At 40.9% G+C, this 24,779-nt stretch overlaps 1 protein-coding gene across 7 annotated transcripts; it reads left to right on the forward strand.

Moving 5' to 3' along the window:
* Positions 1-201: 201 nt before the first annotated feature.
* LOC148026703 (uncharacterized) lies at positions 202-21,673 on the forward strand. Of its 7 annotated transcripts, none has more exons than XM_087691186.1 (7): positions 202-475; positions 735-914; positions 997-3,540; positions 3,624-3,926; positions 4,041-4,274; positions 20,842-21,075; positions 21,283-21,673. In XM_087691186.1, exons 1-3 carry the CDS (start codon positions 399-401, stop codon positions 2,819-2,821), a joined length of 2,082 nt encoding a protein of 693 aa, XP_087547312.1. In that variant the 5' UTR covers positions 202-398; the 3' UTR covers positions 2,822-3,540; positions 3,624-3,926; positions 4,041-4,274; positions 20,842-21,075; positions 21,283-21,673. The 7 variants fall into 7 exon arrangements, with proteins under 7 accessions (XP_087547312.1, XP_087547307.1, XP_087547310.1 ...); XM_087691181.1 differs by having other exon boundaries at positions 202-500; positions 735-2,995; positions 3,401-3,540; positions 21,283-21,669; XM_087691184.1 differs by having other exon boundaries at positions 202-500; positions 735-3,540; positions 4,041-4,230.
* The last annotated feature ends 3,106 nt before the right edge of the window (positions 21,674-24,779 follow it).

Below are 24,779 nucleotides of genomic sequence, written 5' to 3' on the forward strand. Positions count from 1 at the left end.
ACACCACAGATGCAATCGGCACTGGGGCATGAAAACTTTTTTGGTGACAAATATGAAAACCTTCAATTCGAAATTTTCGAAGGAACCTTGAATCAAATCACATGCACTTACGAATTTTATTAAGACCGATTTTGTAAAGTTCAAAGTTTTGTTTGAGGAAAATTTTGGGTGAAAATTTTGCAATTCGTTTTGCATTAAACCTGCGTATGTCGTGGCCGCGGAGATTCGTTAACGGCGCATAGCAAAGTCCTAAGGTTACTTAGGCTACGGCGAGGCTCTTCTCTTGAGGTGGTTCAATGTGGATTCTGTGGGGTCTCGATCCAAGGCTCGACTGCAGAGAGCAAGCCGATGCTCTCGATTTCTGATTGCAGCACGTCGTGCTGGTGGAACACAGCTCCATGCATTGCTTCGGGATCACTCTCCTCTTAGGCAGAAGCAGCAGCAGCAGCTTCTCCCTCCACTTATCATGTTTCCGGTCTGCATCCGACCTGCTGCTTCAGGTTTCCATTTTGTTTTTTTGGCACTCATCCATGTCAGAGCTGTGGCACCTTCACATATTTTTTGGATACTGAAGTCCCTTACAGAGCTGCTCTGTATTATGCATTTTGATATTTGTTCCGAGCAGTCTTGTTGATGCAATTTTACCTCTCCTCTGGAAAAAAGAAAGCTGTGGCATCATCTGTTTCTTCCATCAGTCTGAGTGTTGTCTGATTGCATTGTGCGTTTTTGGCCAGGTCACCTTCTTGTCAGAATATCCCGAGCTCCCAGCAGCTCCCTTCCTGCCACCATGTCATGTGTGGCCGCATGCCTAGCCATTCTGGTGGATCAACGTGCTCATGCACATATTGCTTCTGCTTCCCGCAAATATCATTGGTCGAAGACACCCAAGAACACATATTTGCACTGTACTGGAGGTGAGAGCAAGACCTCTGATCCTAACTGCAGCACAACAAATCTACATCAGGAAGTTTGTGCAATATGTGAAATTCTGAACAGGGGCAATTGGACACCTGATGTCGAAAATGCACTCAAGGAGGTCGTGTGCAAGCTGACACCGAGCCATGTGCAGGAGGTACTGAAGCATGCTAAGAATGTGGATATGTCAGTAGGTTTCTTCATCTGGGCTGGAAAGCAGAATGGGTACAAGCATAATAGTCTCACCTACCATGGTATCCTAAAGCTTGTAGGCTATGCCAAACAGTTTGATTGCATGGAAAAATTATTTGTAGGAATGCAATTAGATAGATGCAAGCTTAACACAGTGACCTTCAATATCATCATATCGAGCTATGGACGGGCAGGATGCCTTGAACAAGCAAGATCTGCATTTGGTAGGATGAAAGCTTTCCGCTGTGCTGCAAGTGTTTTAACCTACAATACATTGATTGATGCTTACTTAAAGAATGGTCAGTGGAAGGAAGCCAAAAAATTCTATGCTGAACTGCACTCTGCCGGTCTTTCCCCAAGTTATGCCACTTTTAACACTCTCATCAATGGGTTAACAAAATCAAAGAGAACACACGAGTCCTTCTCAGTTTTGCAAGAAATGATGTCAAAAGGTCATGCGCCCACTGTAATTTCTTTCAACACAGTGATGGACGGTCTGTGCAAAGAAGGTAAAGTGGACGAGGCTAGCAACTTGATGAAGAAGATGATAGGATTAGGTTGTAGTCCTACTGTTGTCACTTACAATGTCTTGATCACTGGTATGTGCAAAGTGGGTAGGGTAGAGGATGCTCGTTTGCTTCTGACAACAATGAGGGATGTTGGCTGCTGTCCAGATGTTCAAACGTTTACTGTAATAATAGATGGGTACTGTAAATCTTGTAGAATGGATGATGCTTGGAATTTGTTTATAGACATGAAGAAGCATTGTGCTCCTGATGTTGTTACATTTGGAGTACTCATGGATGGGTTTTGTAAGGCAAACAGGTTAGAAGCAGCATTGCAACTTCTGCTGGAAATGTTAGAGTGCAACATTCCTCTCAATACTGTGATATACACGATCCTCATTGATAGTTTTTGTAAATCCAATAAGACTGATCTGGCACATGGAACAATGTATGATATGTATCAAAACAATTGTATTCCTGATGATATAACATACCGTTCACTTATCAATGGCTTGTCTAGGTCTGGCAGAACTGAGAAGGCTTATTTTGTGATGGACAGGCTGCTTGAAGGTTCTTCTTCAGTCCTTCCCAACTACAAGGCTGTGATTGATGGACTTTGTAAGAATGGGCATGTGGAAGAGGCTGTTGTGTGGTTTGGTGAGTTAATTTACAAGGGCTGTGTCCCTGATGTTATTACTTACACTTTGATTGTGGGGAATGCGTGCAGAGCAGGCAAGGTTGAAGATGCTCACCATTGGTTGAAAGAGATGGCTAGAGCAGGCCATATTCCTAGCCGGAGGCTATATAGCATGGTAGTTCTGAAATTTTGTGAGAAAGGCAATTTTTCTTCTGGTGCCAAAGTATTTGAAGAGTTGCTGTCACAGAAAAAGTCTGCTGCTTGGGTTGCATCAGAAACATCAGCTCAAAATGACAGTGAAATGTTGGTGCGAGAAAATTCAAGCAGTACATTATACAAGGCCATGGAGAGTGTTCGTCCCGAGCATGTTGTTCCCTTTATTGATGTAATGAGCTACCTTTGTCAAGGTGCTGACATCATTTCAATAAGAAAATTACTTGAGGAAATGATGGGCAAAGATGCTTTCCAGTCCATGCTGGGTGGACTCCAAGTGGTCTACACTTGGCTTAGCAGTGGAGACACACACACCATTTTAGCAGCCTTGAACGATCTGAGGCTGTTGAAGAGTTGACTAAGCAATGAGACATTGTTTAGTAGTTGAAGTGGTGTCAGTGGACTCAAAAGTTATCTCAATTGGCTTGGCAGTGGGAAGATACACACCATTTAAGCAGCTTTGAAGGACTTGAAGCTGTACCAGTAACAAGTTGACCAAGCAATGAAGCATTGTTTAGCCTGTTGATTAAGGGTAAGTCTCTATGAGTCTACATTTTTGAGTGCTTTCACAGTTTTAAGCTGCTGCTATAAGTGACTCTAATAAAGATTTGCACAACAGAAAATCATCTGAGCATGAGTATGAGTTCAAATTGAAAACACAGATGGTAGACAAAAAGGATGCAAAAATTGAATGAGCTCAAGCTGTCATAAGAGATGCAAAAGTCTAGGTTGTAGGCCCAGTCTTTGGCAGGATGCAACAGAGAATATATATGCATAATGGAAGAGCTCAACCTGTCCTAAGAGACGCAAAAGGCTAGGTCGTAGGCTCAGGCTTTGGCAGGATGCAACAGAGAATAGGCAAGCATAAAACAACAGATTCTTATATTTAACACAGAATGACAAAACAACAAGAAGACATTGACAGGGTTGTTTGCAGGATGCAACAGAGAATATACTAGCACAGGCACAAGACTATTAAAATCTTGCATTCTTGCAAGAAGACAAAACAAAAGCTGTTGTTTGTTTATTAAGTTAAGGACCTGACAGTTGGCATGCAAAACAAAGAGGTCTTTCCAAGTAAGTACGAAGTCATGCTAATTGCTCTTCAAGTTTGAGATTTGTGTTACCTTTGTTGGTAAGATATCTTATCTGATGCGTAGGACCAGCCAGAGTCAATGGTGATCTGGTGTTATGACCTCTGATCTGCAAAGATGACCTAATTGGGTGAACTTCATTGCATGCTGGAGCTTGAAAACATTCACCTATTTCCATCTCCCAGTGACACGGCAACTGCTGGTGACCACAGATTCGTGAGGAAGTGCATGATGACATCTCCTATGCACTGCGAAGATGCATGTGGGGTTTGCTTTGTGACTCAAAATGCAAATTTTTGAGAATGTTTTCAAGTTTTTCCATGCCTGCCAAATTCACCAAGACTATGGAGTTTCTACCAACTCGTTCTGGTACGACTTTTGTGATTTGCTGCTTGTGTCACTATTACCAAGTTGACTGGGGTGACTTACTTGACCACAGTGTGCTCAATGTGACTGCTGAGTTTAATAACTTGCAATTTTCAGCTGCTTGAATCCCAAGAACAGAAACTGTTTCAGGTGACATGGGCAATGGCTAACTTCTCGTGGCATTCTTCATTTATGCTTGGCAAGGACAGTTGCACTAGCTTGGAGGAGGACAGTTTCACTAGCTTGGAGGACCATGGAGCGCCTCTCATTTTGCAAGAGCTTTTGTGCTTTTGTTTAAGGCACTTAGGCATGTCCCAACCTTTGATCTGAAGTAAAGTGGTCTGCTAAAGGGTAACGTGGCTATCATCTTCAACTTGAATACTTTAATCCATTTGCAATTCTCTAATGCCAAGTCCTTTTTACAAGGATCACAACAATATTGTGATTTCATTTCCAAGCACAAAAACTACATTTCATCATCATGGTGTTATTCCAAAGCAAAAACTATGTCTGTTCTCACTCTAAAGTGTAGTTGGATGACTCTAAGATCACCTAATAGTTTATTGAGCTCTCTGACCAGCTAGTCCATGCAGGCCAGAAGATTGATGACAAGGAACTTGTCATACATTTCCTTGTGAACTCAACACTTTGACACTGGCACTTCTGGTTCAGTCTGGGAGAAGTTGCCTACTTTTGCAGGGCTTTCATCCATTCTACAACAACAGGAGCCCAATCAGAAAGCTAGCAGCTCTTTTGAGTCCACTTAAACAGCTGGCCTTTTGACCAGTATTCTCTTTTTTTGTGTAAAACAGCTGTTTTCAGCCCAGTTACTGCAGATGGCTGCTTATCTGCAATAGCAGCCCCAACTCAATATACATCTATTTACATGTACTTTTCTGCCTGAAATCTGTGTCCATCCACCGGAGATTCTTGGAATTTTGTGTATTTTATTCTATGCAGAAGTCCAAATCCACATTATGTGTTCTAAGAGTTCACATCAGCCCTGAAATTTGCATTTTCAGCAGCAGCAGCGGATGATGGCTCTTCCAGTCAAGGCAAAGGATCATTGCAAACATGATTCTTCGGCCTTGGCAAACTAGGAGGGGCTTCTTCCTAGAGGCTGAGGTACTGCATCTTGTTTTTTCTCCTCTAGAGTGTGATTATTATGGGTGTGGCCCGTTGGTCATTCTTGGTTGAGGAACCAACTTTTCATTGTATGGACTATGCTTGAAAAGTATTATTGCTAATCCTTAGTACATGGATGAGCCATGCACAGGATTATCTACAGGGTCAAGGGTGCTTCACTTACACTCCCTGATCATTCTCCTCATCCCCACTCTCTTACTCCTCTCCATCTGCTATACGGCCTTCCAACCAACTGGCACCCTCATTTCCTCTGCTGCTACTGCTGTGTTTGGTTCTCCAACCGGCTGACCTGCTGTCCACAATATCCCTCACTTCTTCAACCTTTGCATTTGCTGGCAGGTGACGCTGCCATGCAGATTGCGACCTGTTTTAGCATGTCAATTGCTGTGTCTTGCTGAGCAGGAGGGCCTGCTGCTGCTGTTGTCATCACTCATTCTCTAGCTGTCCGAGATTAGATACAGCCCTGCATTCAGCTGCTGTATTGGGTGCACAGAATCCTGTCTGTGTCTTCAGCTTGGTCTGGACAGTTGGCATCATCGTTGATGACACTGATCCGGGTTTTCAGTCAATGACTCATCTGGTTGAACTGCACTACTGTCGCCTTCTTCATTAGACTCTTGCTGCCGTGATGATTATGCAGCACTCTGACACCCACTCCTTCAGCCACCTCTGCTCCAGTTCTAGAGACATGGAGGTTCGATGCCCACTAATTGTATAATCTTCGTACTGGTTATTCATTCATTAACATTTTATAGATTGTATTCTTTGTGTTGTCATATACTTTGCATTTCTGTGTTGGCTGTACTATTTCTTTGCTTTGTATTAGAGCCTCTAAGAGCTAAAGATCCTCCCTCTTCATGAAGAACAAAGTTTGGATTTTCAGAATTCAAGGGCACCACTTGAGTTGTCTTCCACTTTGTCACCAAAGCATTCTCCTTCAGTTCCTATGGTGATGGCTCAAAAGGGAGTGGTATTCTGAACTGTCTCCTTCAGAGCCAATCACATGATCAGATTTGATGAATTGGTTTCCTCAATCCAAAATGTATAGCATCACTTGTGAGGAATACGAGATGATTCTGATGCACAGGATTGGGAAACATCAAGTTGTAAGCTTGGATGCCCTTAATCCACCCCACATGACATCTTTGGCCTAGGAGTCCACTGACAAAGTCTACAACTCTGAGGATCTTGCACGTCATCCATCCCATTGAACATGGTGCGAGGTATGTATGATCTAAGTTTTGCAAGATCTTATCTTATTTCTTCTTATGAAATGGAGGTAATGGGTACAAGCAATCATGAAGATCTGAACCGATACATTTATATAAATGCAAGAAGTGGTGATTATAGAAAGAGGTTGTGTTAAGCCTCTTCATCTCATGCTTACTATAATGAATTTGCTTTTAATGCTTCATCATGACTCAAATCAAACTCGTAATTCACAATTTTAATTCCCATCTATCCCACCTAGTCCACAAAATCCTTTTATTGCATATACATATTCATCAATTCCATGATTCACCTCATTGGGTGTACCACACCATTAGGATCATATAGGTCATATTTCTATCCCTAAACCACGTGGTCTACGCAGCAATAGTGGAAGTTCCTCTACCAAACCAAGCACCAATGGGAACCTACACACAAGGGTACCCCACCAGAGTATATCAAGCCCCACATATCTCTCCCGTCTCATAGGTGGCCACATAATTTTCCAACATGTTAGGCCTTGTGGGCCAACCTACATTTTTTTGTCACATGTATGACACACTAGTTAGTCACCTCACTTGGGGCAAACATCTAGAGTCACCATGTCAAGCACTTTTGTAGTGCATGTAGCACCTAGTCACTCACAGTTTTATTTCATGCCTCATGCTTATTCACCTCCTAGCACAACTATCCATGTATCAACATCAACAAAAAATGCTACGACTTTTGTCAAATTTGATAGGTGTGCTTTGAATTCATGAGGGTGTGGGAACTCATTGAGTTGTAGGAACCCCAACTTGATGCCCGATGGTTCTCATATGAGGTGGCTTGTTCTTGGAAGAGCAAAAATACCATAGCCATTATTGAGCTAATACATGGTCTTATGCTCTAGTTTCACTTAGAATTTCAACATTTTGATCTTGCATTTGAGCATTGGGCACATCTAGTCGATTGCTATGTGGCTTGTGACTATACTGGATATATAAATCTTGTCCACGAACGTAAGAGTTTAAAATCATTGAGAGGGATCATTTGATTGCCAAGTTGGCAAAGTACCGACATATACTCATTGAATTTGCCACAATGGACCCACTAAAGTTCAGATGATGATCAAGTCACTTTGTTCATAATCAAACTACCACCTAAATATTTAAATGTTATGCAACAAGTTATTTTGCGGTCCCATTGACCCACCTTCTATGAATTTGAATTATTGCGTTTTGCAAGGTGAACCAATTAGGCTCAAAAGAAAACCCATTTGCCGTTTTTAGAGGGGCCCTCATCTTTGAGCACATAAAAGAGGAAGCAAGATGGTGGAAAGAATGAAGAGAAGAGCTGGTTGGATAAAGAGAAGCAGAGTAACTCCCCTCTAGACCAGGATTGAAATTGGTTTAGCAAAATGTTCCGTAGGAAAAATAGTAATGTTAGCATTGCCAAAAGTTTGGTCATTTTGATGATGAGAGTTGTTTAAAGGCCAAGGGCTATTTTCCTAAGATTGTCTTTCCCACTTGAAAGTTTGAGCACTTTAGGAGAGGGCACTTTTGTGCCTTCTCCCTAGTTGAGGGGTGAGGGGATGGGAATGGAGTACGAATACTCCAAGAAGGAGGAGGAGGCGACAAGGATGCGGGAGCCAAAGGAGGAGGGTAAGGAACCAAAAATGAAGTAGAGGTGCCAAGCAAAATCTTGGCAAGTAATGGCACAAATTGTGGAAGATGGGTAGTGGACTTGAATAAGATTCACTTGAAGAAGAAGCACCATTGGAGGGAGGGTTAGAGGCCATAGTCTCATCAAACACAATATCCCAACTAACCATAATCCTATGGGTCTAGGAATTAGAAAGCCTATGTCCTTTGGTCACCTGGCTGTAACCAATGAACATGTTTTTCTTTGAGTTAGCGCTAAGCTTGCCCTTGTGTTTCTTGTCGATATGAACATAGGCATTGCATCATCTAAAGATGCGAAAATGGGAGAGAAAGATCTTCTTACCAAAGAATACCCGACATGTGGTCATGTCCTTAAATAGTTATCGGGTATAAAAGGTAGGATATGATATAGTATGATAAAATACGATACTAAATGGTACCTAAAGATTTTACAAGGTACGGTGAGATATTAGTATGGAAAAAAATTGTTTAAAAAAAAAACTACAAATGATAGAATACATGTTTAAAGTCAAAATAGCAATGCCATTAGAGTATAAGATGAATACATAAGGTTACAAGCCAAAATTGGCATTTGCTAGGTCACAATCGTAGTTACATGCACAACATGCGCTACAACTTACAAGTTATGTCATACATGGATAGATCATAGAAGTGGATACAAAAAGAGGCCTAAAATGAGGTATCATAATCATGATCATGATCATCATCACCATCTAGTCCATGTGTATTAGAGAGCTCATCAAGAGAGTTTGAAGATGGCTTTTTAGAATTAGATGGTGAGACAACATCCTCATTGATGAGGCTACCATCATCATTAAATAATGGCTCCCTAAGTGATGACTATCTAGGCAAAGGCGGGTGTGAAGAAAACTGCTAGGGTTTGCATTGAGGACACATAGAGTGTATGACCACGACAGTTACACAAAGAGACAGGCACAGACACAGAGGGCAAAAATAAAACCCTAAACGCAAAACTCAAACATAGAAACTCAAACACAAATAGAAGGAGAAAGAGAGAACACAACCCTGAAGTGAATGAATGCTGTAAATGAATGTAAGAGTATACAGTATGCTCAAGGGCAGAGCAATGTCGGTGTGTGACGTCCACCAGAGACGGATCCCAAGTCTCTGACCATTAGTTGGAGTGTAGGAGTGCTAAATAGTGAATGGTAGCAGGTTGGTCGCCAAAATGCAGCAGTTTGGAGGCTGGAAATTGGTAAACGCAGCAGTTTACCGCCGATTGGAGGTTGGAAACTATGCACAGGTGCTGTGAACAACAGGCTGAAATAGTGTTTGATGTGGTTGGCGATGACTGGATGATCAGATTGCAGCAGATGATGATGTTGCTAGTAGCTGACGTCAGTATGGATAAAGGCGCCAGCAGTAGGACCAAACACAGATGGAGTGGCAGTAGTCTCGAGGGTTGGACATCCACGTGGGAGGAGGTTGATGGCTGAAATTTGCACGTGGAGTGAGAAACCTGCACAGACGGAATGAATTTGAGTGGGGGCAACCTATCTATTTATAGATGTGGAAGGGTGCCCCAAAAATTAGGGTTTCCATTGAATTCTCTTGAACCGCTCCCCATTTTAGGGTTTTTACTTTAAAAGAGCATTTTTTAGTGTGTTTTGGGGTTGTTTAAGAGGCTAATCAGCAAGTAATGCATATTTTAGCTCAATGGGGGGATGTCATCATGAGGAATGGGATTGGAGCAACTACAAGCCTACCTCATACATGTTTGCAAACCACTTAAACCACCCCTTGTCGATGTCAAAGAGTGCCGAATGACCAAGCCCTTGTTGTTACTTGTTAAACTCCTCGTACATGAGCATATTGATTGCAATTATCATGAGTGTTAGCTGCTATTAGCTCTCTATAGAGCTCCCCAAAGATCAAATCCTCCTCATCAACCTCTTGGTGCACACTCACAAGATTGTCACCTGTCAACTTGAAGGTATCAGTAATCACCTATAGAATGCACATAAAGATTGTAAATGCTAAACTTTTAAGCAGGAAGTTGAAAACAAGTTGACTTATCATTTATAGTTAATGGAAACTTGGCCTCAAGCAAGCAGCCCATGTATTGACAATGGATGCATTGTTAGTAACGACTTACACCACATTTGAGGAGCCCATCTACATGCACAATATTTTACTTAGAGAGAGAGAGAGAGAGAGAGAGAGAGAGAGAGAGGGGTGGGGAGGGGGGAGCGGGAGGGGATTGGGGGAAGAGAGAGAGAAGCTTCATGATCATTCAATAATATGAAACTTGAAACTTAATCAATGAAAGCTCAAGAAAGTATTAACTTTAAAAAGACAATGTATACCTCAATGATGGCTTGTCGATAGATGAAGATGCATGTGGTTTTCCTCCCCCTCTTACATGTGTCTAGTGTCCTCAAAAAGTATGTGTTGAGTGGACAAGATACGAGTATGTTGATGATGTCCCATTTCCTACAGTCACTTCATTCGTCGATGGGAATGGAGCAACCATACTTTGTCCATGCGGCTCGAATAGCATCGAGGCTCTATCAATTCTCTCCTCTTCATCACTTTTCTTGATCCACATATCATGGTAGGTGACATCGGTCCATCTTTTGCATGGATCTAGATTGGCAATTGCTTTTACCATATTCTTCCATTGCTCTTGCTTCAGGACATTGAATGCAAGATTGCATTTAATGACAATGCATGCAATCTCAATGTTTGTAGACTGTTGCCTTCCTCTAAGAGGGGCAATTGACCCATCCACATGATCGGGGCCTTGGGGGAGAGAGGATTGCCTCTCCGATTTCAAATGAGCCTCCATTCTTTGTCTTTTGCCATAGTTGTGGAGTATAAAAGATACGATACAGTACAATATAATAAAATAGAGTATTAAATGGTACCTTATGATTTTATAGGGAATGGTACGATATTAGTATAAAAAGAAAAACTATAAATCATTAAATGATAGAACACATGTTTAAAGAGGAAAAAGCCATTTCATTACAAAATAAGATGAATACATGAGGGTGGCCCTTGCAGTCACATGTGCTGCATGGAACATGCAATACAACTAGAGACTAGTACATACATGGATGGTGGATCATAGTGTATACAATGATAGTAGATACACAAAAGAGAGAGGCCTATGAATCTATGACAAGGTATCTGTTGAGAAACTTTTTCAGTTTACACTCTTCATTTAGGGTTTTGCATTGACAGCCCTAAAAAGTGCCAGTGTCCACATTTTGGCCACTTTTTTAGTGGGCACCCACACAGTGGTGTGCCACCTTAGATAGATTATGTCTATGAATAGGCAATCACTTCATTCATTCATCACTATCTTCTTCAGTCACCACCACCACTTCAGTCATTCTCTACTCCTCTTCTTCCATCACTCTGACACTCTTCTCTTCTCACGCCGCTACTGCCCATGTTAGGGCTCGAATTCCGTAATCTATTTAGTACTATTTCATACCTTAATACTTTTATGCATGTAGGCTTTTTGAATCAGTATGTGTAAAGCAACTTTATATGTCATATGATGTTTCACCTAAAAGTCAGGCACAGGTAAAAAATGTTAGGTAGTTGTTTTCGATCGTAAGTTATGTGACCATGGATAGAATATGATTCAAGATAGTGCCTTGATGTGGTTGCTGATGATTGATCCTGTTGGTCTATGTTTGTTTCTTGAGTAATACTGCTGTTTTCTTTCAAGTTATTCAATCAGGGATGGCTATGATGACAATAAACTGTGCGATATTTCTATGGATAGCAGTTCTGTGTTGCTGAATATAATATGTGTTTCATATTTGGGTGTCTTTCTTGAATTATGCTTATAATGGGTGTAAACCTGTTCAAGAAGTTTCTTGCAGTATTCGGGTCATTTCAGGCAGGTCAGTGTGTCTTAGGTTGTTATGGTGTTTTGAGAGGCGATAAAACTTTGGTGATCCCTGCCAGTTTCATGGAAATAATTTCCTAATTTAGGCGTAGTCCTGGCACCACTTTAGGCGCAGACTTGGAACCACTTTAGGTGTAGACCTAGAACCAACTTTCGTGAAATTAGGCTACAAGATCAGGCGGCAGGAATGCTGATGGCATTGACGGTGTATCGGGTGCCTTCTATGGGTAGCATTTATGTCAGACAATTACCTTTATCAATCCAATCCTATTCTCACCAGGAGCCGATCCTGAGAATTGAGGGAAGCCCTCACAAGACAGCAATAGTAAGTTGCAGGGCTGAATGATAGAAGTGGAGTAGAAGGCTTGGGCAGGTTGGATGAAGCGCAGTTTATTGATGCAAGGCAGACTTCTTTGGAAGGGGGTATCTCTGCAGGTACCTCAACAACATTTCATTCCCCTACCACTTCAATAGATTCTCCCAATTTGTCAAATGATGACAGAATATTGCTTCTTAAACATTAGGATAATCCCTCTAGACAGGCACTTGAGAGGTTACAACATATAGTGTTGGGGAGGATATTTCTGTTACGGAGTGCTAGAATCCCGTCTCAGAGGTCTCTAAACTTTAATCCTTTACCACCTCAAAGGAAGCCCAAGAAGCAAAGCATAATGAATCCAAATCAATTGGTTAATCCAAAGGTTGCAGCATCTAAATTTTCAGGCAAAAAGAAGGAAGACCTTGATTGCCATGTGGCACAATTTGAGACAAGGTGGACAGCCAGTGGATTCAACCAAATGTATGGAGATCAGGTCAAGAAGCAGCATTTTGTTGCCACCTTGTAGGGGAAGGCCATGGATTGGTTTGCCAGTTATGGTATGGTAGCTTCCAATACATATGATGCTTTAAAAACAACATTTTTGGGTAGGTTTCGTAAGGACAAAACTCCGGGAGATATTTTAAGGAAAGATCAAGATCAAACAAAAGGCTATGCTAGTGGAGGACTATGTCTAGAAGTTTAAGAACTTACTGAACAAGTTAGATGTTGATGATGCACCTTCAGTTGAAATGCAGATTACCTATTTTATGAAGGGCCTGAGGAGTAAGATTAGGAACCCCATCGCCAATGTGGAGATGGGTTAAAATGATACATTGGACACATTGATGAGGGTTGCTATGAGAGCGGAGAGGAGACTTGGTACCTCTAGATCAAAGACTCGTAAGGATGAGGATTCTTTGGATTCAGATTGCGATGTAGGTTCAGGTTCAAATTCAGACACAGATAGTGATGATGAGGACATTGATTCCAGTTCAAATTTAGATGATGATGAGTCTAGTAGGCAAAAGCACAAGAAGAAAAAGAAGAAATCAGGATCAGCCAAGGACTAAGAAGAGGAAAGTAACGGATAAAGATAAGAAAAAGGCAGAGATTAGTAAGCTGGATAAAAAGATTAAACAAAAGCTGAAAGATTTGGGTCTTTTTGATACCAAGAGGAAAGAAAAGTACTGTGAAATATGTCAAAGGAATGGTCATGAGACTAGGACTTGTTGGTATAATCCTAATGTGAGGATGGCACAGTAGATGCCAATGATGCAGCCTAGGCCAAGACCTATTCAGCCGGTTATAGTCAATCAGGTTCTTACTGACACCATACCTTAGAGGCCCTTTAGGGGACCTAGAAGAATGCAAGCAAGATAGCCTTGGGGAAATTTTTCTGCATAGCAGTAAACCACCCAAATGGGAGCATGCCACTATTGTGGAGGTGAAGGACACTTTGTTGGACCAAACTGTGAACTTTGGGCAAGGCATAGGACTGAGAGAGGAATGCCAGTAGCACGGTCCCGCAATGATGGAAGACTTGCAGGAGCAACTCATCCACAGCATCCCTTGCCCTAGTTGTAGCAGTCCTCATTGAGTTACCTGATCAAGATGAGGAAAGGCAATTTCCTGAAGGTACAGGTAGTGTTGGCTGTAAGTAAATTCAGCAAGAGGAGGTTCAAGAAAGGGCAAAGGAGGTGTTAGGTAACAGTAATGCTGTAGTATGCATGTTCGATGTGATTGTTCTAATTGTATTGAAGTAGAGGACTGTCAATAGGAAGCAATGGTCTTAGTAGTGACTAGAAGCCAAGTTGGTATGAAGCTTGATTGGCAAGAACAAGAGAAGACAAGAAAAAAGGCAACAAAGTAGGTTAGAAAGTTGCAAAAACTTGCTGAAAGTTCTAAATTTGATCAAGTTGATGATGTAGGGGACTTAGGTATTCAAAAGTCTGAGCTACATGAGCATCTCCTTGAACAACAGGAGTATTTTCTTGAACAGCAGGATCCAGTTCGTGATTGTCAGGAGTGGTTCCTTGATAGTACAGTTTCTGCAAAGTTACAGCAAGGAGGTTCAGAAGGGCTATTCCAAGCCCTAGCAAGGTGTTTTCTGCACTTAACCTTGGAGGAGATTTTGGATTTAATACCAAGATTTAAGGAAAAGTTACTCTTGAAGATTAGGCAAAAGCAACCGGAAGTTCTTGAAAGTACAACAGTTCAGGATCAGCGAGTTCCTGACTGTCAGAGCAGTGATACCAACCCAATAAGAAGTTGTGGATTATCAAGTGTCTACCATTCACGTTGAGTATGCAGGAAAAACACATGATGATGTCTTGTTGGATGGGGATTCAGGAGCTAATATACTTCCTGAACATACATATTTGGCAACTAAGTAAGAGGAGCTACTACTAGCCCCATTTCAGGTCAAGATGGTAGATCAGAGGAGGTTACAGCCTGTGGGTATTCTTTAGAATCGACAAATTCGAGTGGCTGGTTTGAAATTCAGGGTGAGTTTTGTTATCTTAAGAATGTCGGAAATTGGGGATTCTTATACAATGCTTTTGGGTAGTCCATGGTTTAAATTGGCCAAATTGAAGCAGGACTAGGAGAATGATTATGTGTGCATTCCTAGAGGCCTTAAGGAAATCAAGTTGTCAACAGTTAATAAGGTCATCTTGAAGAGTTTCTCTAGACTTGCAGTAGCTCAGACTATGAATCTTACAGATGAAGTGGAAGATGATGAGGAGGAATTATTTCTTCAGGCAAATCCTTATGTGGTTTCAGTCGTTGAAATAGATGTGGATAGTATTATTCAAGAGTATTAGGATCCTTTTATAAATGCAGGGAATGAAGTTGTGGAAAATCAAGCAGTTCACGATGCAGTTCAAAACTAGTCAAGACAGAATTCTGAAGGCCTTCTTGAAGGTCAAGCGTGACCTGTATTTCAGGATAGGTTAGGGAATGAGCAGTATAAACTAATTCAGGACCAAGGACATAGTCATCTTGAAGTTTCTCATTAAGAAATACTTGAAGTTAATTTAAATATTGAAGGGGCAGCTTTTTGTGGAAGAAAACTTCAAGCAGAATCTTATTAAGTTGTGTAAAGAATTTCAGGACATTTTTGCTTGGGATTATATGGACACGAAAGGATTTGATCCAACCGTGTGTCAGCACAGGATAAATTTAAAGAAAGATGCTAAGCCAGTTATTCAAAAGAGGTATAGAATGAACCTTAATTATGCTAATCAGGTCAAGGAAGAAATTGACAAGCTTTTGAGAGTTGGGTTCGTTAAATTGGGTAATGAGGTTACTTGGTTATCTCCTATTGTTGTGGTGGCCAAGAAGAATGGGAAGATTAGAGTTTGTGTGGATTACAAGAAATTAAATGCAGCTACCATTACAGATCCCTTCCCGATTCCTTTTACCGAATCTCTCCTTGATGATGTGGGAGGCCATGAGATATACAGTTTTCTAGATGGGTTTTTAGGATACGATCAAATTAGGATGCATTCGGAAGATATGGATAAGACAGCTTTTATCACCGAGTGGGGAGCATATGTTAGCACAGTCATGAACTTTGGATTGAAGAATGGACCTCTTGAGTTTCAAGGAGCTGCTCATTAGACGTTTGAGCCATATCTAACAACTTTTATGCGGGTATTTATTGATGATTTCTGTGTTTTTAGCAGCAGGAGAGAGTATTTAAAACACCTCAAGTTATGTTTCGAAAGATGTCAAGGGTTTGGCTTGTCATTGAACCCCTTTAAGTCAATGTTTGTAGCAAAGAGGGGTGTGCTTTTAGGCCACATCTTGTCTGAAGTGTTAAGAAGAGTGCTAGGGTTTGCACTGAGGACACACAGAGTGTACGACCACGACAGAAACACAAAGACACAGACACAGAGGGCAAAACTCAAACCCTAAACACAAAACTCAAAACTCAAACCCTAAACGCAAAGCTCAAAACTCAAACCCTAAACGCAAAACTCAAAACTCAAACACAAACAGAAGAAGGGAGAGAGATAACACAACTCTGAAGTGAATGAATGCTGTAAATGAATGTAAGAGTGTACAGTGTGCTCAAGGGCAAAGCAATGTTGGAGTGTGATGTCCACCGAAGATGGATCCCAAGTTTGTGACCACCAGTCGGGTAGGAGTGCTGAATAGTCAATGGCAGCAGGCTGGTCACCAAAACGTAGCAATCTGGAGGCTAGAAATTGGTAAACGCAGCAGTGTACCACCGATCGGGGGCTGAAAACTGTGTACAGTTTGCTGTAAACAGCAGGCTGAAACAGTGTCTGAGAGTGTCAGGGTTTGCAATGTTGAAAATGCAGGTTGGCTGACTCTAGAGACGATGGACAGCAGGCTGAACAGCAGTCTGGGATAGTTTGGAGCAGTCGCCAGCAGCTGAGAGCTGTCGCCTACAGCAATGGACAGGCTGAAGATGATGTGGCTGCAGTTGATGATGGTTGGACAGCAGATAGAGGCGGGCTGCAGGCTGGAAACTGGGCGCCAACAACAGCAGAGGGTGTGTGGGCTGGTGTAACCTGCAAAACAAGGATGATAGCTGAATGGGGGCAGCCTGTCTATTTATTGATGTGGAAGGGCGCCCCAAAAATTAGGTTTTCCACTAAACTTTCTCGAACCACTCCCCATGTTAGGGTTTTCACTGAACTCTCTCGAACTGCTCCCGGTTTTAGGGTTTTACTCTAAAAGAGCATTTTTAGTGTGTTTTGGGGCTGTTTAAGAGGCTAATCAACAAGCAATGCATATTTTAGCTCAACATGAAGAAGGTATGAGTATAGATCTGAGAAAGATTGCAGCTGTCCAGAAAGCTAAGGCTCCAATTACTGTGCAGGAAGTTATGAGGTTTATGGGGCAAGTGAAGTGGCATAGCGAGTTTTTAAGGTACTTGCCACATATTTGTTCTCCTCTTACAACTTTAACCAAAAAAGGGATGCAATTTGTTTGGAGGGAAGATTAGAAGAAAGCCTTCAATATTCTCAAGAAGATGTTAGTGGTAGCTCAAATATTGCAACCTCTAGCATGGGATCTACCTTTCCATGTTTTTGTTGATGTATCTAATCTAGTTGTGGGAGCTGTATTGATGGAGGATAAAGTACCTGATTGGTATATACCAATTTGTTATGCTAGCAGAAGATTGAGTATTGTTGAAAAGAATTATTCAGTTACAGAAAGAGAAGCACTTGGCATGGTTTTCTCTGTGTAGAAATTTAGGCATTATTTATTGGAAAATCAAGTAATCTTTCATATGGATCATCAGACACTTTTATTCCTTATAAATAAACCTCAATTGACAGGTAGATTGGTAAGATGGATGTTATTGTTACAAGAGTTTGACTTCAAGGTTATCCATACCCAAAGGAAAGAACATGCTATAGCTGATTATTTAAGTAGATTACAAAATGATGAGGTTGAAGTAGGTGCTCCTGATCAGCTTCCTAGATGTTGAACTCTTTGAGGTATAGGTAATAGACCCTGATTCATATTATGACCAGTAGTTGCATTTCTTGAAGGAAGGGCTTATGCCAACACATCTTACTGTAGATCAAAGAAGAATATTGGCACTAAAAAGCATAGCATCTCAGGTTATTATGAACACATTGTATAGAAGAGGAGTAGATAACGTCTTGAGAAGGTGTGTTCTTGAATTTGAGCAACCAACAGTTTTTCATGAAGCTCATTCCAGATTATCCGGAGGTTATTTTTCAGGGGAGATTACAGGCAGGAAAATACTGCAGGTAGGTCTATGGTGGCCTATTGTGTTGAAGGATGCTCATCAGTATGCTAACAATTGTTTGCAATGTTTGAAGGAGGGTCAACCTCTTGATAGGGACAGGATGCAAGATCATCATGTACTACCAATTGAGCCATTTCAGAAGTGGGGGATTGATTTTGTTGGGCCTATTAAGCCAGCTGCAAAGAGAACAGGAAATAGGCATATCTTGGTTTGCACTGACTATGCTACAAAGTGGGTGGAAGCTTAAGCCTTGAAGGATATTAAAGTATCTAGTGTGGCCAAAATTCTATATTCTAATATTATGACCAGGTTTGGATGCCCTATTGAGTTGGTCAGTGATAGGGGTAAGCATTTTTTAAATCAGGTTATCTAGGAACTGACTGTAAGGCATATGATTTTGCATAAGAAGTCTACCCCCTATCATCCTCAGGCTAATGGTCAAGCTGAAAGTTCCAACAAGATTTTACTCCACATTTTGAAGAAAATTGTTGAGGATAATAGGGAAGATTGGGATGCTTAACTTGATTCAGCATTGTGGGCTTTTAGGACAGCATACAAGGTTACAACAGGGCTTACACCCTTCAAACTTGTTTATGGATTAGAAGCTCTGGTCCCCATGGAATTTGTGGTACTAAGTTTGAGAATTGCTGTTATACATAAACTGGATCCTTTGGAGTCAGTGCAGCATAGAATGGAACGACTCTTGGAGTTAGAGGAGGACAAGGTATTGGTTGCCTACAGTTTAGGAGTCACACAACAACGGAGACAGGCTTGGATCAATAGACATGTTAAAAAGAAACTTTTTCACGAAGGAGATTGGGTTGTAGTTTATAATTCCCGACTTGGAAAATTTCCTGGTAAATTAAAACTTCGGTATGCAAGCCTATTTGTGATCTTCAAGGATATTGGTCAGGGCACATTCTTATTAAAAGATTTGCAGGGAAATGTGTTGAAGCCTGCAATTAATGGATTTAGGCTTAAAAGGCTTGTACAACCATATTATTCAATTGTTCATGTAATCATTCCAACTGGGACAAGAGAATTAGTTAGTGACAATTATAGGTTTGAATTGTCCCACTCATATGAGTATGAGGTGACATATGGCACGAAAGGGAGTGGACCAAGTGAAAACTTGGACTGGTGCATCTGCATGGAGAAGGACATTCACTCCTTTGGGGCTTCATCCCTTTCTCCATTCTCTTCTTCTCCTCAACTTGCAACTATTGCCGCTATGACGCATACATGACGTTCTTTAGCCCGCAAGCTCTCCTTGCTGAAGTGTGGTTGGTTGGAAGAAGATGACGATGAGTTGTATGAGGTCATGGATGATGACAAGTCGGCGCATCAAGGGGAGGATGAGGCTACACCGACGAATGTTGCCTATCTCTCAAGTCCCAGTGCTGTTGGTACACTTTTCGTGGATTCAAACTTGTATCTTAATGTTGACGCGGAAGCACATCGGGAAGCACATCGCTTGTGGTTGGAAAAGATAGGGCTGTATGAGTATGCCCGATTACCATGGGATTGGTGGGCTTCAAATGTACATGCTTCGGTGCAATGGATGTGTTAAGGCAATTGAATGGTAAGATTGCTGGTGGGTTGAGTTGACCATTGCAATTGTGAGCTACGTTTTTTGTCTCCCAATGAATAATAACCCGACATCATATCGGTGCACCAAAGAACAAATACAGCATGCTTTTGGAGACCCTACTGAACCGAGGAATGTATATGTGTTGAAGTGCATTGATGGGGTTCGGAAATTGCAGCTATGATAGTTCGTGGAGCAGTTTGTGATGTTTATAAAGACTGACAGCATTGCTAGGGAGACTTATAGAATTACTGTGTGAGAAGTTTAAGGCTTTTCGAAAGTCCTTGTACTTCATCACATTAGCACTGCAAGGGGGTGTTAGAATTTGCCAGTTCTGGGCAATACTCAATGTAATTTGTGTGGTGTGGACACTTACTCAAGTGTCAATGTATGGTATGTACACCTACTATCTGAGGATATTCAAGTAGTGACACTAGGCTCTAGAGTATATAAACCTAACTCTAGTTAGTCCGTGGAAGTGTGGTTAGGTCAACCTTAGACCTAACCCTTAGTTGTACTTTCATCTATCTTTTCACTTCAGCTAGCAAGTACACTCGTTCAGCTCACTGTCTACTCTCTTGTTTCTCTCTCCTCCATAGCTGGCTGCTTTCTCTCACAAGAACTTCTATGTGAGAGGCTTGAGGATCATTGTACATGCAGTGGACTTTGATGATGTGGCAGCTGATTGCTGGACAGAACTGCATGCAGTTGAGGTGGGTCAGGATAATTTGGATGATGTGGTAGGTTGTGTGAAGGCAGTCATCAAGACTAGTGGCAGGAAGTATGCCATGTGGCAAAACATAGTCAGGCAGACTTATAGAGTAGGTGTTTAGTATGTGCTAACTAAAGGCAAAGCGCTAGATGTCATGTGAGCAGATCGTGATGTTCCTTTGTGCTGAATGTCATGCATCGTGGATTGTGCCAACTACAGTAATTGACATCAGTTGATAACAAAAGTGTGAGCCAGACGGCAACCACAAGGATGGAGTGAACAGGAGTGTTTGTCTGATCATGGACTGTTCAGGCTGAGAGAGAACCTTTCTTGGATTGTGTAGTGAAGTACTCTGTGATACAGTGTGGGCAGTGGGTAGGATGCTTGATATAGCACTTGGGGGTGGAGTACAGCATGGATTCACTATTGGCAGCCATTACCCTTGTACAGATCCATTAACTGCTATGTCCTTATCATTATTTAGTAGTGCATTCAAGACGTGTCTTACAGGTAATGAAGTGCTGAATCTTCTGAACATTTGCAAGAACTTGGTGTTATGTTGGTGTGGGTTCACATTTTTATGATATATTCTTCAAAATAGTGTAGTGACTTTGTTAAATCTTTTTAAATTCTTTGCAGATTTTGAGATCCCACAATGGCTTCTCAGTTGTGAGCAGGGTGGACCTCCAGGACTATTTCTTCACCGCTGGAATGATTAATTTTCTTACTAGCTTTTCCCATTCCCGAAGTATTGCTAGCTCCTGAAACTCAAATTGGAGCTGCTCTTCCTTCCCAATCAACCTTGAAATTGAAACTTGTAAATTCTTCAGTAATCTATGCTGATACCTGTCCAGATATCGTGACTCTATTGAGGTAAAGCCACACTCTTATAATGTTTCATATGTCCCTTTCATTTCTTTTTAGCTGTTGGTTATGTCATCACCAATCATTATGGTGGATTTTGATTCCAGCAATGCAAAAATTTTCATGTGAGTCATGTTCATCGTTAATACGAGTTGTCTTCTCGGCCAATTTATGGTCAGTGGGCGCTACCTGATGAAAATGTTGGCTGTGGTGCAGTCTTTGTAGAAAAGTAATGTGGTTCCTACAGTTTAAATATGAGCACATTAGAAGAGTCAAATATGGAGAGCTACTCAAATCAGGACAAGGCTTTGCAAAGGTTCTGAACTCCCTCCAGTTGCACTGAAATCAACTGTAATTTGCGAAATTGTGAATTTCTGTTCAAAATGATGAACACTATTTATTCAAGTTCTTTGTGCAAAGGGATTCCAAAAGCACTTTTAAAGGACCCAAGACAACCTTCCTGTGGATTTATGTTTGGGAAGTAAATAACAAGATAACAGGATGTAAGTTTCCAAAAGCATTTTGAAAGGGCTTAAGACAACTTTCCTGTGGATTTTTGTTAAGGGTATAGCAAGGTATAAGATGTAAGTTTTAGGCTTTGTTTGCTGTTTTCAGCAATCAGCAGATATGATTTATTCTTTGACATGACTTCAACCTGCTCAAGGTATTGGTGACTATTTTCAAGGGAATCTTGATACAAGTTTATGATGGCTTCATTGAGAGACCTGGATACCTAGATGTACACATGCCACATGAGAGGCAGCTTAGGGTATCCTCTCACCAGCTTGAGATCGAGACTGGGAGAGCAGTCCACATCCCTAGAGGTGAGCGATTGTGTAAATCATGCCAAGAGGACGTATAGAGCAAGAAGCATTACATCTGTAGATGTAGAGCTTCTAGCATAGTCTAAGCTAGATACCCCGCACAATTTGGAGACACCTCACTCACACTAGTTATAGAGTCCCCACACTAGCACCACCTAGGCTAGTTTCTAGTTGAGATTCAAAGGCTGTACACATCACTACTACAGGTTGGCACCACACAGAGAGGGGGGTGTCAGTTACAACTTATCGATTTCTTCCAGACAATGACCACCCACACAACATCCACACAAAGAGGGTTGATAGTGCAGAGAGTTGAGATCATAGCATCATAGCATCATAGTGTCCATGGATACAGGGATACCAAATAGATACTACGTCAGAGAGTGGTGAGGAAGATCCGCTAGCGGCATGAGCAGCAGTTAACAGAGCTGAGGATGCATCCTAGATGCTACCCTCATACTATTTTATCGAGGATGTATGACATACTCTGCCCACCAATCTTGACTAGCTGGAACTAGTAATGAGTATCATTCAACCACACAGCTAGACATATACTCTCTCATCCTCCTATTGTACCCTTATACGAGCACTATTTGGTCGTGTATACCGCCTTGGCTTCTTTTACAGTATACCACTTCCAGCATGTCACATTTTGATGTCTAGTGACGATTGTTGTTGTACATGATTTTGTCGCATAGGCTAATTTTGGCCTAAGAAGACATTAATATATCTTCTTTCTTTCTTTCTAGAGACACATTTTATCTTGAAGTATGCAATTTAGCACCCAATATCCTAGGGGATTTTACAATAGAGGGTCCACTGATCTTGAGTCATTGTTATGTACGACTAAGCTCAACATAAACAACATAGGAAAGGAACTAATATCTCATCACCTAGTTGTGGTTTTGACTGACTTCTAGTGTGGATAGATGAACCAAATACATGGCTTCATAGGGTTAATGAATATATCAAGTCCAAAGGTCAATACATCTTGTAGGAGCTAACTACCTCTTGGCACATGTGGAGGCAACCCTTGCAGTGTATGCCAACCACTTTGCATTTGTTTAGTCACTTTTGCAACAAGTGTTTGTGATGGTCAACCTCCTAACACCATCCCAATCTCTTCTAGAACCCATATGGGAGGTAGAGGAAAATATAGATGGTTTTCCATCATATGGCATTCTATTTATACTACCAAAAACATATGAATTGAAACAAATATAGTGGAATCTTTGCATATTAGTCATTGTTTCATCATTATGGTTGCTTAATCAATACCTAAGCACCTCTTGTTTAGTTAGTAGCTTATCAACACAAAGTGATGACCATGATGATTTATTTTTTATTCACATTGCAAACACAATTTTAGGCCTTGCTCAAACTATGCCATGTATCCTCGCAAAACTTTAAACCCAATGTTCTATTGCATATCCCTAGTAAATAACCGTTACTTTTCTCCTTACACAAGCTTCATTTAGTGACTCTTTTCTCTTTGTTTCATACTACAATCTTAGTGTATGAACATTGGTTTTGTCTTTACACAAGTTTTATTTAACCACTACCCTTTCTAAATGCTCACGCCATAGTCTTGATATACAATCACCTTTTTTGTTGTATGAAAAGTAAATGGTCAAATTTGATGATGTCTGAAAGTAGGTGAATGTTTGCAATGAAAAGAGAGAAAAATCCTCTTCCACATAGAGACCACATATTGGGGAGTAGCTACTAGAGTGGATGTGTGCAACTCATAAGTGGAAGATCTTGTGCATATTATCATGCCATCCACATTAGCAAATGATATAGCAACATCGAAAAGCTAATGTACGCAATTTTAGGAATGCTATGGGGCTTTCTTCAAGATGTTTATGGATTACTTGTGTCCACACCAAGTGGCAATAACACCTTTGGCACCTTTTGTTGGTCTTTATAAGATATAGGAGCTTGAGTTGTACTATCAACACTAAGATTCAAGTTACTTCACGTATGAATTTTTAAGTCCTAAAAAGCAAAGAGCTTGAGTCTTACTATCAATACCAAGATTCAAGTTACTTCACCTATGAATTATTGTCCTAAAGAACAAAGAGCTCGTCTTATTGGCAATGCCAAGATTCAAGTTTCTTCACCTATAAATTAATAAGTCCTAAAAAGCAAAGAAAGATTAGGCAAGATCCACTAGAACAATATACAATTTGATATTCATTTGAAAAGCCCATAGCAATCATGTTAGTTTAATTGCATGAATCCAAAAGACTTCATAGACCTTGACTATTCAAACAATCAATTCACAATATTGGTGGCAATCACCATGCCTCTCTTTATACAACTTTTCTCTACATGGAGATTATTACCTCCAAAGAAGGAAGTCTATTAAAAAGATTTACTAAACTAAAATCTACTCCCCTTTCATTCACAAGGGAGTAATTGACCTTCAAATTAGACATGCAAGCTCACTGTATCACATATTCACTTTGTTTATATATGACTAACTCAATATGGGAAGCAACTACTACCACCAAATTGATAGCAAAGTACTTTGCCAATAATGATGTTGAAAAAGCAAGGACATGGAGATTAGTTACATCTTTCATACAAAAAGATTTCCCATGACATAAGTTTGAAATTATTGATCTAAGAACGCTCCATGATGCACATAGGAGGTATATAGCCAACATGTAGGTCTCTCTATGCATGACCTACCCACTCCTTGGCCTTCTTGTACATGCTGTAGGTCAAGGTGGGTACTTTTTGCTTTGTGTGTGTGTGTGTGTGTGAAGCAATATATATCGCACAATTGCCACGTCCATCACTTGATAAAAATTAGATTGAAAAAAGGAGAAAGCCATTTGTTAATTTCACCTTCATGCACAAAACTACCTTGTAGCTTAATAA

The sequence above is a fragment of the Lygodium microphyllum genome, chromosome 13 (assembly GCF_053477565.2).
Source record: "Lygodium microphyllum isolate KBCC chromosome 13, Lygodium_microphyllum_v1.1.10, whole genome shotgun sequence".
Lineage (NCBI taxonomy): Eukaryota > Viridiplantae > Streptophyta > Polypodiopsida > Schizaeales > Lygodiaceae > Lygodium > Lygodium microphyllum.